Here is a 17,565-nt window from a genome sequence, read left to right as displayed (position 1 = left end):
ACAAGAACCTTGACTACTGCACAAACTATCTCTTCTTCTTTTAAATACAGCCAAAAAGGGCACCTCTGAAGGCTAATGAGATGGATCATCTTAGTTTCCTAGTCAAAACAACAACTCTACCTCAGAGGTCTTTTGGATAACCTTTCTTCAACAACTTGAGGCAAAGAAGGACCTTCTTGATGTTCCTGACCGGTCAATTCTATCAACTTGTCTGAGGAATGAGGTTCTTTTGGTGGCGAGAAGGCCTCTCCGGAACTTATGTGATCTTTTCTTACTGAGACTCCCAAAGAGGTAAGAAGCTCGGTTTTCTCCTGTAATTTATAGTTTGAAAAGAGACAAAGGGGAAAAAAATGTTATCGTGTGAAAAAATCTTAATGATTTTTTATTTGGGGGCTAGGGGGTGTACCCGAGGGATAATTTTTTAAGCAAAATGACATTTTTCAGTAGATTGTCCTATCTGAAAACTGGCCTAAGGCTACATATCAAAACTTGCTTTAAAAAATGCCTATTTCTAAATTCCAAACTTTTACAATGCTAGACATGTTCTTCCCGATAAAGAAGAAAAGCTGCATATGTCAGGGGAGGATGAAAACACTTTCTACTCTCTTGTGAGTGGGTGAAAGACAGCAAGAAAGAGAGACTGAGTGTGTGTGTGTGTGTTTGTGTCCTGATAAAATGAAAATATGAAAACATTTAAATTATTGGATCAAATAAAAAAAAAAAAACAGGTTATAACCTTGACTTTCTCAGCCGACGATCTGACATTTTTGGGTCAAACCACAGGGGTGTTAAGTGTGAAATGCAGCATGGTCTAGTGGACAGAGAGCAGGCCTGGGAGTCAGAGGACCTAGGTTCTAATCCTAGCTTCCCCACTTGTCATATAGATCATTAACTTCTCCATGCCTCACTTACCTCATCTTTAAAATGGCCACTAAGCCCGTGAGGCCCATTTGGGGACAGGGACTGTGTTCAACCTGATTTGCCTATATCTACCCCAGCAGTTAGTACAGTGCCTTAAGCATTTAACATACACCATTAAATAAAAATATGCCTATTTAAAAACCACAGCACACTGGTCTTTTTGAGGTAGGAAGTGTTGGGTAAGGGTCTCACTTTCAGGGAGAGCTGGGTATCAGGATCTTCTTGTTCTTCTGGTTTTTTTTCTTCTGGTTTTCTCACTTCCTTCTCCCCTGTCTCAACAGCATTCTTTTCAGCTTCCGGCTCCTCTTTTTTCCGGCAAGCTACCCTCACATTTGGCTTAACTTTTTGCAATCGTCGCCTCTTCATCTGGGCTGGTTTCCCGGCATCAGGTTTGCACTCCTCTCTGGATTCAAGTGAAAATGAAATATTGTCAAATGGAGTTAATGACAGTTTTGTTGGGTAGCAGGATGCTTTGGGAGGAAAAATCTCTTCACATTTAAGGCTGGAGGCAAATTTAACATAAAAATATGCTCACAAAAATTTATCACAATTTTGAAGGGAGAATAAAACAGTAATATTTACAGCTGCCACTTTCAGGATTTACTGAGGAATCATTTTACAATAAAGTTTGACTTAATCAATCAATGGTATTTACCGAGCATTTACTGTCTGCAGAGCACTGAACACTTGGGAAAGTGCAACACAGCAGGATTGGTAGACACGTTCTCTGCCCACAAGGAGCTTACGGTCTAGAAGGGGAGGCAGACCTTAACATAAATAAATTACAGTTTTGTACCTAGTTTAATTTTATATGTTACTGATTTTGCTTCTGTGAGTTCCTCATAACCCGCAGTCATTTTCATCGCATTGTATGAAAGAAGTAAAAGTGACAGAACTCAGCAGACTGTCTTGTAGTAAAATTAGACCCGGGCCCCCAAAATGGGTTTTTAACAAATAAGACTGCAGACTATATAGCCCCATTTAAAATCCAGGTAATCTCTGATGCAGGGAACTCATGAAGCAGCATGTGGTTGGCTGTCCAGTGACAGCAGGGGTTGGTTGGTTGCCTTTGACTCTTCTCTTTTACCTCCCACATTCGGTATGTCTTTAAATTCTATACTTTCTTCCTCTAGAATATTTCCTGAATCCACCCCTTCTCACCCTCAAGGCCACCACTCTGGTTCAGGTCCTCATTACCTCCCAGCTAGATTACTACAAGTCTCCTTACTGGCCTCCCTGCTTCAAACTTCCCGTCCTTTCAGTCTCTCCTACTTAACGTTGCACATTTCTCAAAATGCTAATCAATCATGTGTATTGAGCGCTTACCATCTGCAGAGCATTCAATTAAGCACTTGGGAGAGTACAACACAACACAGTTGATACATTCCCTGCCCACCAGCAGCTTACAATCTAGAGGGGGAACACATCTTTTCTGTCCTCAAAAGCCTTCAATGGCTACCCATTTCTGTTGGCATAAAACAAAAGCTCCTAATCATTACATCAGAGCACTTAGCCAGCTTTCGTCCCCTCACCTTTCTGCTCTCTCCTCCCTCTACACCTCAGCTCACAAACTAAGTGACGCTGACTACCCACCAGTGCCCTGCACACAGTAAGGACTCAGTAAATACAACCTACTGATTGACAACTCTCCCAATTCTGATCCAGGGCTTGTTTACTTCTCCAATCAAAACTGCCCCACCATTTCCCTTCCCCATCTTCAAAACCCTTTTAAAGTCACCTCTTTCCAGAGGTATTCTCTAATTCATCCCCACTTTCCTGGTCATGTCACTCATCAGGTCACATGAGCATATCTACTTATTTATATGTTTATTATTTTACATTAGATAAGCTTGACATTATTATTATTATTTACATTACATAAGCTTGACATTAGATATCTGCCCCTGGTTGGATTGCAAGCCCTTCCCAGGGCAGGGACTATGTCTTTACTTCTACTGTATGTTTTCAAGTGCTTAGTAAGCTTACTCTGCTCAAAGTCAGTGTCCCAAAAATGTGGACTGTTGAAGATGGTTTAAGAACCAGAGTCCCTGAGTGTTTTGGTGCACCCTAGTTGTAACTGTTGCTCAATAAATATTATTGACTGAATTATCCACTTTCATAAATTAATAGTTGTCTATGGTTATAAACTGGGTTACCATCTAGAAACATTTTCAAAAGAAGGAATGATCTTTGTAAAACTAACTTTCTCCCTCATCATTAGGTCCACTGTAGGGCTATCTTGGTATCTTTTTCTTTTTTTTTTTTAACCACTGTTGGTTTTCAGAACGAGAGAGAGAAATTATTTCAAGAGCCCATAACGGTCTCTGGACTGTGCTTGCTGAGGGCATGGAACATGTGTACCAACTCTGATGTACTGTACTCTCCGAAGCACTTAGTACAATGCTCTGCACAAAGCAAGTGCTCAATAAATGCCACTGATTAACTGAGCATTAGCCTGACAAAAAGCCAATGAAGTCAATTTATCTACAAAGGTCAACGAGTTCGGTTTAGTCACCAACGTATTTTTAAAAATGCTTTATATTTAAAAAATCTAAATAATCTCAATCTAAAATTAGAAAAGCCTTCAATATCTGAATTGCATGGCTGCCCTCTACTGAGGAAAACTCCTTACTACTTACACATTTTCTCAAGCTCTCAAGGTTTGAAAAGCACGATCATCAACCATCTAAAAAGCAGTATCCTATCATAGTTAAATGCCTTGTTCAGAAATAATATTTTTTATTCTTAAACTTCAAGAAAACAGAACTATATGAAAATATCATTTAAAGTGCAGTTTCCATCTTCAAAAGGAAAGGTTTTAGAGATTTTTGCCGCAAACCAAACTTACTGAATTATTTCATTTGAGACTTCCTTTGAGTCCTCATTTGCAACCTCATTAGAGATACTGCCCAACTGAAGACTTCCTTCCACCGCTTTCTGGTTTTCGCTCTCACACACTTTATGGACTGAAATGGCAGAGGACCCAGCTTTGCTTTCACATCTTGACTCTGGCTGAAAGTAACAAGTGAGCCACATTAAACATCTCACAGCAGGGGAAACATACAGGTCAGGAGAGGCCTCCTTGTATGTCAAGAAAGAAAATGCCTCCAAAGAAGTTAACCTCTGAAGAAATGTGGAAAGATGGATGTGTAGCTTTAAAGATGACTAAAACCTGGATGTGGGGTCCTAAATGTACCCCATAGAACATATCTTATTACTACAGAATCATCTGAACATGATCACAAATATTTTCAGAAGATCATGAACGTTACAAATTACGAAGAGCCGAAAAACTTTCATTTCGAACCTCTACCAAGGCGCTCCAACACTCAAAAGCTCATTCAGCTCTGGACTGCGCAATAATGCCCAGCTTCAAACCTTTTCCTCTTTCAAACCTCAACAACGTGAGAGTCTCACTGGACAAAAGATTCATTAACTGAGAACAGCAGGAACTTTGTAAGACTAAAGACCAGTAGCACTATACGTGATTCTAGAGGTCTACTAAAACACTTCTATGCCAGCCAAGCGCGTAACTTGTGTCTATGGAGAGGCATTGTTTTCCTTCTGGAAATGCTTTTTTTCCTCAATTTGTTGCCGAACTGTACTTTCTAAACGCTTAGTACAGTGCTCTGCACATAGTAAGCACTCAATAAATATGATTGCATGAATGAACAATATTTGTTAAGCATTTACTGTGTGCGAAGCACTGTACTAAGCGCTGGAGTAAAAATGAGCTAATCAGGTTGGACATAATCCACGTCTCACATGGGGCTCACAGTCTTCATTCCCATTTTACAGATCCTACAGAACGTGGCTTAGCAGGAAGGGCTCAAGGCCATTCCACCCCCTGAACTCACCAGAGTCGGGGGAAAATGGTCAGATTCATCCTTCTGCGGGGTGGCTCCACCTTGCTCAGGCTTTTCCGCCACACCATCTTTGTCTATGGTAGCTCCCGTCTGTCCTGGTGTTTGGACAGATGGCTGGGGGCACAGGAGTTGGCCCCTTGCTTGAGAAGCAGGATGAAGAGCACCGATCTTACTGTCTTCCTGGGAATTGTTGGGGATATTGGACCTGGAAAAATGCAAATGATTCATGATTCATAACAAAGATGTAAAATTGGAATTTTACGATTCTAACATTTAATCCTTAAATTAGATTATTATCAGTGATGTCCTCTGGTCTATTGAAATTATACATTTTCATTAATTCTCATTTACTGAACATTCATTCATTCAATAGCATTTATTGAGCGCTTACTATGTGCAGAGCACTGTACTGAGCGCTTGGAATGTACAATTTGGCAACAGATAGAGACAATCCCTGCCCATTGATGGGCTTACAGTCTAATTGGGGGAGACAGACAAAATCAATAGCAATAAATAGAATGAAGGGGATGTACATCTCATTAACAAAACAAATAGGGTAATTAAAATATATACAAATGAGCGGTCAAGCACAGTGCTGAGGGGAGGGATAAGGGGAGGGGCAGAGGGAAAGGGAACAGTGTGCAAAGCACTGTACTAAGTGCTTGGGAGAGTACAACAATAGACACCTTCCCTGCCCACAACAAGCTTAGATTTAATTTTCCAAAAGTGAGCAATACTTTTAAATATGCAATTGAATGACAATGCAGGGTCAATATCTAAGCCTCAGAAGAATACCCAAAACACACTAATACCTTTTAAATACATGATACCAACATTGCTAGAGAAAAAAATGAACAAAAAGAAAAAAAGGGAGTGCTCTCTTCACTACTTACAGTAAGAAAAATAAAAATAGAAATCCTTACCCTGCAACAACATCGAACACATTTTGCTGGTTGTCTTGAGGCAAGGCCTCCTTTTTGGTTTCACAACTCTGTATTTTCTCAAGATTCGTCTCGTCTGTTCCGAGTGTCTTTAGGGAACATTTGGTTGCATCCTAGAAAGAAGTGCAGGAGCATGTGTCAGGAACAAAGTTGGTATTTTTAATACCAAAGAATGAACGGCATAAAATAGAACGATCACGAATAGAAACGGAGTGCCATCAAGTTAACATGATAAAAGGTGGTTTTGTACTTTTGGGCTGGGATAATCATGAGTTTTAAGACCTCATTTAAAATTCGATAAAAATCTTAACCTAGAGTGGGACCAATCTTGTTCTGAGCTGCACTTTAAGGCATAGATTAGGTGACCCGGGTAATTGCTGTCCATCAAAAATTTCTTGAATTACCAATTCTTCTTCCCAAGTTGTTTGGGACTATGGCAGAGACAATATTGCAAATGATTCTGGCTTAGGATGGTAAGAATTGTGCCCAGAACTTGGAGGGGGTGCTTTACTTAATTCCAGGGATATTATTTACAATTACACACAATCCTGAAAGTTGCTTCCAAAATATGGGGAAATACCACTTACAGCAATTGAAGTGAGGGCATCCTCTGGTTCATCAGCCTTTTGAGTTAAATTCTTTTCCGGTTCTTCTATTTCCACTTTCTCCCCTAGCCCATGTTCTCCTGTTTCTGAAGGGACCATTTCTTCAGCTCCCTTTCTGAAGTCTGGATTTGGTCTTTTGAACCAATCATCCTCCAGTGCTGTTGGCTGAGTTATAGCCTGAGTTTCTTTTAGAGGAAGGGACTTGCTGTTAGGACTAAAGAAAGTACTCCATGTTAGAGTAGAGATGGCTCAGGACACAAAAAGTATTGCATTTATCTGTTTACAAGAAATGCTTAAATGAAAACCACTCACACTGCATCAAGCAAGCAAATTGTTTACACTGCAATAGGAAAACAGATACAACCCTAAACATAATTAACTACTTCTACCAATTTCTACCAGAAAGGGAAAACACAGGAGATGCTGAGAATCAAAACTCAGAAACCTCCTCTTCCAAGCCTCAAACTATCTTCTAGCATAAACTTAAAGTTTATATCCAATGGCTTTCTAATAATAATAATAATAATAACCACAATTGAGGTACTTATTAAAGCACTGGGACAGTTACAATATAAGCAGGCCCTATATCACATACGGCTCACAATCTAAGGAAGAAGAGAAAACAAGTATCTTGTCCCCATTTTTACAAAAGAGGAAACTGAGGCACAGACATGTTAAGGCACAGACATGTTAAGTGCATGTTAAGAGGCACAGACATGTTTGCTCAAGGTCAAACAGCAAGCAAGTGGCAGAATGGGATCAGGACCCATGTCTCCTGACTTCCAGCTCTCTGCCCTTTTCACTAGACCATGTTGCTTCTCCACTCTGAATATGTTTTCAAATGCAGACCAAATATTAATGCATTAGGAGAAAAGATTTCACAATTAAAAGATTTTCTCTTGCAGACATGGACTATGTCCAGAAATGGTTCTCTCAAGTTAAAAGCCAAGTTTGTTAAAGATAAAATATGGAGGGAACAATATTTTCTGAAATGTCACTGAAAAGTGGACAGAGAGTATAAAGCTATATATATTATATAAATATACTGAATTGGAAGAATCTCTAATACAGCATGAAATACTTTATCTAAATATTGAAGCTATAAAAAAAATCCAAACTGCAGTGAATTAAAAACACCCGACCTATAGCAGTAAGTTACAAAGAATCCTTTCCCCCACTGCTTAAAACCTACATTTTCACAGAAGAAATATGGACATGGAAAGTACATGATTTTGATATGCCTGTTAACTGACATTTAAGTCTGCACACTACTACACGTCAAGCACTATAGTAAACGCTGAGGTAGAACTATAAGTTAATCAGGTTGGACAGACTCCTTGTGCTACGGGGGCTCATAGTCCAAGGGGGAGGAAGAACAAGTATTTAATCCCCATTTTACAGATGAGGAAACAGACACACAAAAGTTAAGTGGCTGGCACTAGGTCACAGAGCAGACAAGTGGTAAAGAGGGGTTAGAACCCGGTTCTCCCGTCTCCCAGCCCATTGACTTTCCCTTCAGATACATTACTTCCAAAGACATTCATTTTTAAAAAAAACTTGTAAAATAAACATGGATGAGAAATTCCTTAGCTTATGGCTATAAAGGTCAATATACTTCAAAAATTTGTGGTTTATATTTCTTTAAAAAAAAAAGTGTAGCAAGCCTAGAAAGACCCAAAGCATTTTATTCATCTAGGTGCTCTTCAAAGCCTGCAAACCCCTCCCCAGCTACTTCACGCTTATTCCCGGCAAAAACCTTCCAATTCCACACCCTAAATGAAAAGCTGGAAGCTCCATACCAGGTGTACATTATAAACAACACAGAAACATATGTGATCCTTGGACATATAACCACTCAGAAACCCTTATACCTTTTAGAAGCATCAGAAGCCTTCTCTAGAACATCTTCAGATTGAGTTCCCTTGATTTCTTCACAGCCCTCTGAGCCCACTGGCTCCTCTAAAGACTTCGTTCTCGTCTGAACTCCAGGATCCTTTTCGGAGCTAGCTGTAACTGTTTCCAGAAATGCTCCCAAGGATGATGGGACTTCACAACTTGGTTTGCTCTAGAAAAGATAATTACGGTTTTATATCGGTGCATTTCCATCTCAATCACAGACAAGCTCTGATGATTACAGTATAGTAATATGCTCCATAGAGTGAAGGCTACCCTTCAAAAGAAAAGCATTCTAGAATTGTTCCCGGAGAAAAAAGAATGATTTATTTTAATTTAGCCTATATTAACCGATTTCTAATTCCTAGTACCTTTCCTTAAATCATAGGTGCTATTTTTCCTCACAAACACACTGTATTTAAGAACGGGACTCTTACCTACTTTCTCCATTTTACGTCTCCCCTCTCTTCACTCCCTGCACCTCACCTTTTCACGCCCTCTAGCTCACCTTCTAGCTCTACCTCTTAGCTGTACTTTCTACTGTTTCCAGTACAAGGGTGTAAAAACCAGACCCTAAATTAGTAAGCTTAAAGAGAAGAATCAGAAGAACACTGTTCTGTTAACGTCCTCTTGAAGTTCATTTCTTCATTCGATAGTATTTATTGAGCGCTTACTGTGGTGCAGAGCACCGTACTAACCACTTGGGAAGTACAATTTGGCAACAGATAGATACAATCCCTACCCAACAATGGGCTCACAGTCTAGAAGTGGGGAGACAGACAACAAACCAAAACAAGTAGACAGGCATCAATACCCTCAAAATAAACAGAATTATATACACATCATTAATAAAATAAATAGAGCAATAAATATGTACAAATATACACAAGTGCTGTGGGGAGGGGAAGTGGGGAAAGCAGAGATGGGGAGTAGGGGCGATGAGGAGGGGAGGAGGAGCAGAGGAAAAGGGGGGCTCACTCTGGGAAGGCCTCCTGGAAGAGGGGAGCTCAGTAGGACTTTGAAGAGGAGAAGAGAGCTAGTTTGGCAGATGTGAGGAGGGAGGGCGTTCCAGGACAGAGGTAGGATGTGGACCAGGGGTCAACGGAGGGACAGGTGAGAACGAGGCACCGTGAAGAGGTGAGCGGCAGAGGAGCAGAGTGTGTGGGCTGGGCTGTAGAAGGAGAGAAGGGAGGTGAGGTAGGAGGGGGCAAGGGGATGAAGAGCTTTGAAGCCAAGAGTGAGGAATTTTTGCTTCAGGTGATGGTTGACAGGCAACCACTGGAGATTTTTGAGGAGGGGAGTGACATGCCCAGAGCGTTTCTATAGAAAGATAATCTGGGCACCAGAGTGAAGTATAGACTGAAGCAGGGAGAGACAGGAGGATGGGAGATCAGGAAGGAGATCAGAAAGTGTTCACAAATAGAGCTACTGCAAAGATTGCCTGAAGGAAATTTTTTCAAAACCTAAAACAGAAAAGCCAGACTCCAGAACTTACACCTATAGAAGGACCAGAAATGCATTCCTCTTCATGTGGCTTCAAAGTAATCTCAGTTGTCTCGATTACACTCATCTCTTCTGTTAACGTCTTTTCCGGAATGCTACTTTCTTTGTGGCCAGACGCTCTTCCTATCTTTGGTTTTGGCCTCGGAAACCGGCTCCTTGCTGGTAATGTTGGTTTAAGGCGACTTAGTTTGTTGCCTTCTTGAACACTGCCAAAAGATACACAATCAAGTATTAGAGCAGGCTTATGCCCTAAATTCATAAACTCAACATACTGTTTATTGAGCTACTACTTTAAGGGAGCAGGGTGGTCTAGTGGGACATGGGAGTCAGAGGACCTGGGTCTTAATCCCAGCTCTGTCACTTGCCTGCTGTGACACCTTGGGTAAATAAATCATTTAACTTCTCTGTGCCTCAGTTTCCTCATTTGTAAAATGGAGATTAAACCCTTCTCCCTCACAAGGTCACACGGCAAACAGGTGGTAGAGGCAGAATTAGAAGCTAGCACTTAACATAAGACAAATAATGCCATCCTAGCTCAGGCCAATGATCCATCCACGGAAAGTATTCTGTATCAATCAACATTAACAAAGAATGCTTGGAACAACAGTGTGATGGCTTCCCTCCTTGTTCCCTGCCCTCACAATCACTCTTAACAACTCCGCTTAAGCATTCTAAAATCCCTAACATTTTCCTCTATCTTCCAATTTTCCCTAAAATAACCATGCTAAATCTCATCCATGAATTTGAACAAATTCTTCTTTCAAACTCAGTTTAAACATGCCCCCTTATCTGCATTGATCCAACCGTACAGAACAGCAGTGAACTGTAAAACGTTGCCAGTTTCACCCAATTTACCTTGGAGATTTCTGAGAAGGCTCTCCCAGAACAGTTTCCTTGCTGAAATCCTCCTTCTGACTTGGTACTTCCTCACAATTGGAAATTGTTTTTGAGGCCTTCAGCTCACTGTCACTCTGGATAGTGAGGGGACACAGGACCTCTTTCTCAGCCTCTGGCCTAATCTGGCAATCTGTGTTTTTGGATGGAGGCTCTTCTTCAATTTGCAGTGCAGTCTTAAAAAGAATAATGTAAAAATGTGTTCAACAGTTTCATAATGCAATACATTATCCTGGGGGGTGGGGGGGAGGGATGCAAGGAAGGGAGGCACAAATAGGAAAGATCTAATTAAAAAACCAGTCCTTTGAGGGAAAAGAAACTTGCAGGTTTCAAAATTCCAACAAATGTTCACATAACAAAGGTCCTGCATTATCACCAAGATGGTGGGTATCCTGGGCAGAGCATAATTTAGCAAGGAATAACAGACTTGCGCTCCAAGTTACAAGGAAGTGGCATGACCCAGTGGAAATAATAACAATGTTGGTATTTGTTAAGCGCTTACTATGTGCCAGGCACTGCTTGACTGGGATAGATGCAAGGTAACCAGGATGAACACAGTCCCTGCCCCACATGGGTTTCGTCTTAATCCCCATTTGGCAGATGATGCAACTGAGGCACAGAGAAGTTAAGTGACTTGTCCATGGTCACAAAGCAGACAAGTGGTGGAGCCGAGATTAGAATCCAAGTCCTCTGACTCCCAAGCCCGTGCTCTTGCCACTAGGCCATGCTGCTTCTACAGTCCTGGGAGTCAGAGGGCCTGGTTTCTAATCGCAGTTCTGCCACTTGCCTATGTGACCATGGACAAGTCACTTAGCTTCTTGGTGCCTCAGCTTCCTCAATTGTAAAATGGGGATTAAATTCCTGCTCTTGCTCCTGCTTAGACCATGAATCCCATGTGGAATAGGGACGGTGTCCTACCTGATTATCTTGTGACTACTCCAAGGCTCAGTATAATGCTTGGCACATAAGTGCTTAAATATAATAATAGTACTAATGATCATTTTTGATAAAAAGTACAGATACAAGAATGGTTTGCTCCAGCTCTCTCTCTTAGCAATGAAAGCCGTGTTCAAAGGGAGCCTGCATGCTTTGTGAGAATGGCACTATTTTCTTTAAAGAGTGAGGCATCGGTGTCTGGACATGACCAGTGCCAATTTGAACTAAATAGCTTCCACTTTGGACAGCAGCTCCCTCTACACAATCTCAATCTAAAAGTTAGGCTCATAAATTTCACCGATTTCATCTACACAATAAAAGCAAACCATACTACTGTGCAATTCATCCATAACTCAAGGACACTGCACTCTACTTAGAAACCAGAGTCTAACCTGGTCCATGACTAGAGCTTTCAGTTTATTTCATAAAATGAGCAGATTATAGTACTAGACAATCATATTTCTATAGATTATCCCCGGGACCAAGGATGTCTCTTCTTGAGAAAGGGGGATGCGTACTTACATCTGGGGTGGGAAGAATGGTGGACTGGTTCTCCGGCTGGATGATTTTCTCTTCTTCCTCAGTTCCAGTTTTCTCCTGGATCACGGGCACTTTTAGCCTGCTAACAGCCCTTTCTACATTTGGCTTCAGCCTTTGCATTCGACCCCTCAGTAGCCGTGCTGGTTGGACAGCACCTGGCCTTTTGCCTTCTTGTGAACTGGACTTTACCCTGGAGCTGTAAAAGAGAATCGTTTAAGAAGGAGAATGTCAACTTGGAAAGTGTTTCAGTTAGAAGAAGTGACAGTTTGGAAAACTTCTGAGGGATCTTCATCTCGAGGTCCTTAGTATTTGAGCCACACCAATTATTTTAACTGCGTAGTATGTGGAAAAGAAAAGGCAAGAAATAGTTCTCAAAGCCCATGATGACAAACTTCTAGGGGGAATAATCTTCAAAAGTCAGCACCTAGACACTCATTTAAAACTGAGGCAAAGGAAGTCAAAGGCACTCAACTAGCTTCTACCCATCTCTCATTTAAGAGTTCCATTAGCTACCCATGCATGAGGTCAACAAAATGCACTGTGCACCCACCTGATGGGACAGCAAAAGTAGCAAAACTAGGAGGCCCAGGGCACATCAACCACACCCAAAAGGTGTCCTTCTCAAGAGCCTCTCTTAGTTGCCCCCATCTTTTTACGCTTAGAGGCCTTTCCGTGAGTCCTCCTCCACTGGAAGCCTTACCACCAGGTGAGGGCAGTGGAGTGTGGAGAAGAATTACCTCCTCCCCTCTCACCTCTCCACTCATCCTGCTGATGCAGCTACAGCAGCAGTGAGTGGCTCCATTGCTGCCTCCTTTGGTGCTATGAAAATTGAACCAGTTGAATCTGAGCCTTTTTTTAGGACAAATTTGCTTAAAATGATACCAATATATGAAATATATTTAAAAGAAAATCTTAGCAAGGTGAATGAAGTAGGTTACTAGCTGACAACAATATAGTAAATGGCACCTTAGAGGTTGAACCGGATCTTCCTCCAGAGAAGTCTGTGCAGGACTTGAAGACTGTTCTAGATGACCACCACATTCCACTGATGCTTCAGGTGTTGGCAATTTTGTCAAACTCTCGCTCTTTTCCTGAGAAGAGCTTATCTTGACAGGTACTGCTGAGCAGACTTTTTCAGATGTCTGAGAGCCTGAAAGAATCTCCTCTTCTTTTTCAGATGAAGGCTTTTAACACAAAATCAGAGACAACAATCAGAATATGAATGCATTCTGATTTTCAGGGGAAAAAAAACAAATAATAGGGTGATTAGAATTTCATTTTCCAGTCCCCAGTTTCGTAAGTATCTACTGCAGCAGCAAATTCAGGAACATTTCAGGTATACAGAGTCACAAAGAAAAAAAAATTCACAGACTGTTCCCAAAGGAAGAATCTGAATTATAAAAAAGGAATACAGTACATATGGGTTCATTCATTTTGAATCATTTATGATTCTTACTTTTGGTGAAGAGGGCAAGCTTGCATTATGTTCTAGCCCTAAGGTTTTTGCTTTGATCTTGCTCTCCACTTCTTTTCTCCCAATAGCTCTCCCCAAATTTGGCTTTGGTCTTTGGAATCTGCTTCGTCCAATGGGGGCCGGCTTGACTGCATCTAACTTCTTTTCTTCTTCAGAATCTGCTCTTCGGTTTTCCTGAATGATACTAAAGAACAATCAAATGCATAGCAATTACTTAACCACTATTCCATTCTTGAAAAATTGTTCTGAGTTAGATGCTTTTCTTTTTCGTTGTAGTCACTCTCACTAGGGAATGTAAATTATCTGGTTCTGCAATAATTGTGGTATTTGTTAAGTGCCAAGCACTGTACTAAGCACTGGGGAAGATACGAGATAATCAGTTCCCACACGGGGCTCACAGTCTACATGGGAGGGAGAAGAGATATTGAATATTTTGCAGGTGAGGGAACTGAGGCATAGAGAAGTTCATAGATTTGCCCAAGGTCACAAAGCAAACAAGTGCCAGGATTAGAACCCAGGTCCCCTGACTCTCAAGCTCATCCCTTTCCACTAAGTCATGTATTCAGGATGTAAGAACCATTCAGGATGTATATAGCGGCTCTTTACTAAGTAATTGTGCTGCATCAGCAAAAGGTTGAAAGAAGCCAAGGGATCCTATAATACTAAGGGCTTTTTTTATTGTCTTGTTTACTTTGTGTCAAGCACTGTTCTAAGCACTGGGGTAGACACAAGCTGATCAGGATGGACAAAGTCCCTGTCCTACATAGGGGCTTAAAGTCTAAATAGGAGGGAAAACAGGTACTGAATCCCATTTACAGTTGAGGAAACTGAGAAACAGAGAAGTTAAGTGACTTAGCCAAGGTCACACAGCAAGCAGCATGGCCTAAAGGAAAGAGTACAGGCCTGCGAATAAGAGGACCTGGGTTCTAATCCCAGTTCTGCCATTTGCCTGACATGTGACCTTGGGCAAGTCACTTAACTTCTCTGGGCCTCAGTTCCCTCACCTGTAAAATGGAGATTAAGAGTGAGCCAATATGGGAAATGGACTGTGTCCAACCTGATTAGCTTGTATCTACCCTGTGCTTAGTACAGTGCTTGGCACAGAGTAAGCACTTACAAACCATTAAAAAAAACCAAAGTGGCAGAGCCAGAATTATAACCCAGGCCCTGTGATGGCCTGCTGCTTTTTTCCAGTATGCCAATCTGCTTCCCATAACTCAATTATTTCTGACTAAACACCCCACAGCATCTTCCCCTACCCTATTTTTTCTAATCTCCTTTCCCATTGCCCATCTTTCTGTCTTTCACCCTCTTTTCAAATGAAAGGAAATCACCCCGTCATCTGTCCAGCCCCTAAAGTTAGCTGAATAAAAGGACCTTTGATTCACGCTCTTTATATTCCAGTCCATCCCGCGATTTGGGAGTTTGTCCTGGAGGCCAGGGCCTGCTGCAATTGCTTACACACTAGCTGGCACACAGTAAGAACTTAACAAATACCATACACAACAGGCAGGAGTATCTACCACAGTATTCTTTGTAAAGGGTTATGGGCTAGTAAAAGTTCTAGAAGGCTGATAAACCCATCTTTCAAATTTCCCTAGGTGGTAGAAGTTCTTTCTAAATGCCACCCAACATCCTGGTTTTCTTGAAAAAGCACCTCATCATTATAATTAGTGTTTGACTTGAGCACTCAATCGGGGCCTGTAAGATTTGACCATTTCCAGACTGCAAAGACACATAACCAACACGATCACATACACGGAAACTACCCTAAAGAAACACCAAGGCACTTACTAACACTAAAATATTATTTGGTTGGTTCATGGAGAAGTTTTTGACTCCATGCTTTCACATTTTTGGACAGCAACCAAACATATCCTGGGTTAATGCAGGTAAGGTACCGTCTCCCCGTCCTTCAAAACTGTAAACTCCACCAGGACAGGGACAGGATCTACTAATTCTTAAACTCTTCCGGGGTCTTGGCATAGTGCTTAGTACAGAGTAAGCACTCAAGTAATCCTATTGCTTGCATCTAGGGCTGCTCTAGCTCAATCTCTACCTAATGCCCAAAACACTTACGCGGCCTCAGTTTCTGGCACTATGTCGTGTTCTTTTGTAGCCTCTTCTCCTGCAGTGCCAAGTTCATCAGCATTCTGAGAATTAAAACAAAAGATCAATAAACAAAGGACCAGGAACAGTAGTATTCAAGAAGTCAGAAGAGATGATTTCTTCACGATCTTTTATAGCTCAAAGCATAATTCACTGAATGTTGCATAAGGAGCCAAATAGGTTGATCTGATAACTTTGTTCCCCCTAAGCACCTTTTCAACTCCTGCCGCGAGTCCTGCTGGAACGTTCTTGCCATCTTCGACATCAAGGAGGGGGACATCCATCTTCTCGAGGGCTTTTTCTCCACTGGATGTGACTTTCTGCGGGGAGCCCGTCGCTCCTTGTTTATCAGAAGCAACATTTTCTGTTTTCCTAGAGTGAACAAAAATCAAAAATTAAAGTGATGCCTTTACTGTCACATCCCTTTCATAGTAATAATAATGTAATGTATTAATGTAATATTAATAATAATAGTAATAATAATATTAGTTAAGCGCTTACTATGTGTCGAGCACTGTTGTAAGCACTGGGATAGATACAAGATTACCAGGTTGTCTCAAGTGGGGTTCACAGTCTTAATCTCCTTTTTATAGATGAGGTAACTGAGACAAAGAAGTTAAGTGACTTGCCCAAAGTCACACCGCTGACAAGTGGTGGAGCCAGGATTAGAACCCATGACCTCTGACTCCCAAGCCCATGCTCTTTCCACTAAGCCACGCTGCTTCTCTATATATAGTCACAAGGAAAGCCAAATCGGATCATTTCGACTACTATCTATGACTACTGAATGGTATTAAGAGAGAACCCAACTGTCCCAGTGCCTAAATTTATACTCTCACTGGAGTATGAAGAGACATACGGTGTATTTCAGTAGCCCAATGCACTATATGCAGTAGCCCAAAGCACAACACAGAAGAACCACAGTAGTCTGAAAGAGTTAATCCTCCTCCTAAAGGGTTACACTTCTTATTAGAGAGTAATTATGGACACTGGGAGAATTAGGCTCAAGGTTTTTAATGTCAATTTTCTCTCATCTGATTCAGCTACTACTTGTTCTCAAAGAGGCTACTGAGGGCTAAAACAACATCTGGGAGGTACCTTCCTCAAGAACCATCTCTCCTAGCTGGGTTTTCCCCCCGACTTTGAAACAGTCGAATAGTGGGTGGTTAAAAGATGAAAGAAAGTAGTCTTAAATGTATTTTATGTCTACTGATTGGCTTCTTTCTCCTTTTCCTGAGTATAACTTTTGCAACTCAGAATTTTCTTTTCTCGGAAGAGATAATAGTAATGGCACTTAATCCCTGAGTGCAATATGCCATATTAAGTGCTTAAGAAAATATCAAAGAACACAAGTCACATTGCTTGCCAACAAGCAGCCTACCCGCTTTCTAAAAAGCAACTTATCTGAATGACCTATATGGTTGGGAACGTGACATGAATCGCTAATTTTTCAAATGTCCCCAGAATAGGAATTCTCAAGTGTCAACTGCAAGAACAGTAGCAACTAAGTTCCAAAGTTACCTTTATCATCCTGATGATGTAACAACCACATGATGATGTGTGTTTAAAGCTACCGCTTACTCCCTGAATACTTACTGAGACTTCGTTTCGACCTCCTTGTCTTCTCTTTCCGGGGTGTTTTCTCCAGGAATTTCCGATGTGTTGCTTCCAGATGGGTCATCTTTGCTTTCTCTTTCTGAGATCTCCTTTTCGGTACTTCCGGGAGTACTAGTCTCATTTTTTTCCAAAAGACACTGGGAATTTAACATTAGAACATTAACCTGCCAGTACATGAAGTGACTGGCAAAAACCCCCAAGAGATTTTTCTGCATTCAGTGACTGCATTCAGAAAGCCTGTGTTCAAGAAGGCTCCTCCAAGGAGC

The 17,565-nt window shown here is 41.3% G+C and overlaps 1 protein-coding gene across 5 annotated transcripts in view; it reads right to left on the bottom strand.

The window, feature by feature from the left end:
- Nucleotides 1-17,565, bottom strand: part of BDP1 (B double prime 1, subunit of RNA polymerase III transcription initiation factor IIIB) — a 75,627-nt gene that overhangs the window by 28,655 nt on the left and 29,407 nt on the right. For all 5 annotated transcript variants that reach the window (XM_029058849.2, XM_029058855.2, XM_029058856.2 and 2 more), the window contains exons 14-28: nt 17,279-17,436; nt 15,895-16,054; nt 15,653-15,726; nt 13,556-13,757; nt 13,066-13,283; nt 12,082-12,295; nt 10,585-10,799; nt 9,722-9,935; nt 8,205-8,398; nt 6,316-6,547; nt 5,711-5,841; nt 4,779-4,992; nt 3,770-3,933; nt 1,114-1,324; nt 121-311 (exon numbers count right to left, since the gene is read on the bottom strand). In XM_029058849.2, coding sequence (XP_028914682.1) covers nt 121-311; nt 1,114-1,324; nt 3,770-3,933; nt 4,779-4,992; nt 5,711-5,841; nt 6,316-6,547; nt 8,205-8,398; nt 9,722-9,935; nt 10,585-10,799; nt 12,082-12,295; nt 13,066-13,283; nt 13,556-13,757; nt 15,653-15,726; nt 15,895-16,054; nt 17,279-17,436 — 2,792 coding nt within the window. The remainder of the gene's footprint in view (nt 1-120; nt 312-1,113; nt 1,325-3,769; nt 3,934-4,778; nt 4,993-5,710; nt 5,842-6,315; nt 6,548-8,204; nt 8,399-9,721; nt 9,936-10,584; nt 10,800-12,081; nt 12,296-13,065; nt 13,284-13,555; nt 13,758-15,652; nt 15,727-15,894; nt 16,055-17,278; nt 17,437-17,565) is intronic.

This window comes from Ornithorhynchus anatinus, chromosome 1 (genome assembly GCF_004115215.2).
Source record: "Ornithorhynchus anatinus isolate Pmale09 chromosome 1, mOrnAna1.pri.v4, whole genome shotgun sequence".
Lineage (NCBI taxonomy): Eukaryota > Metazoa > Chordata > Mammalia > Monotremata > Ornithorhynchidae > Ornithorhynchus > Ornithorhynchus anatinus.
Note: the sequence above shows the minus strand (reverse complement) of the source record. Positions and strands in the feature narration are given on the sequence as shown.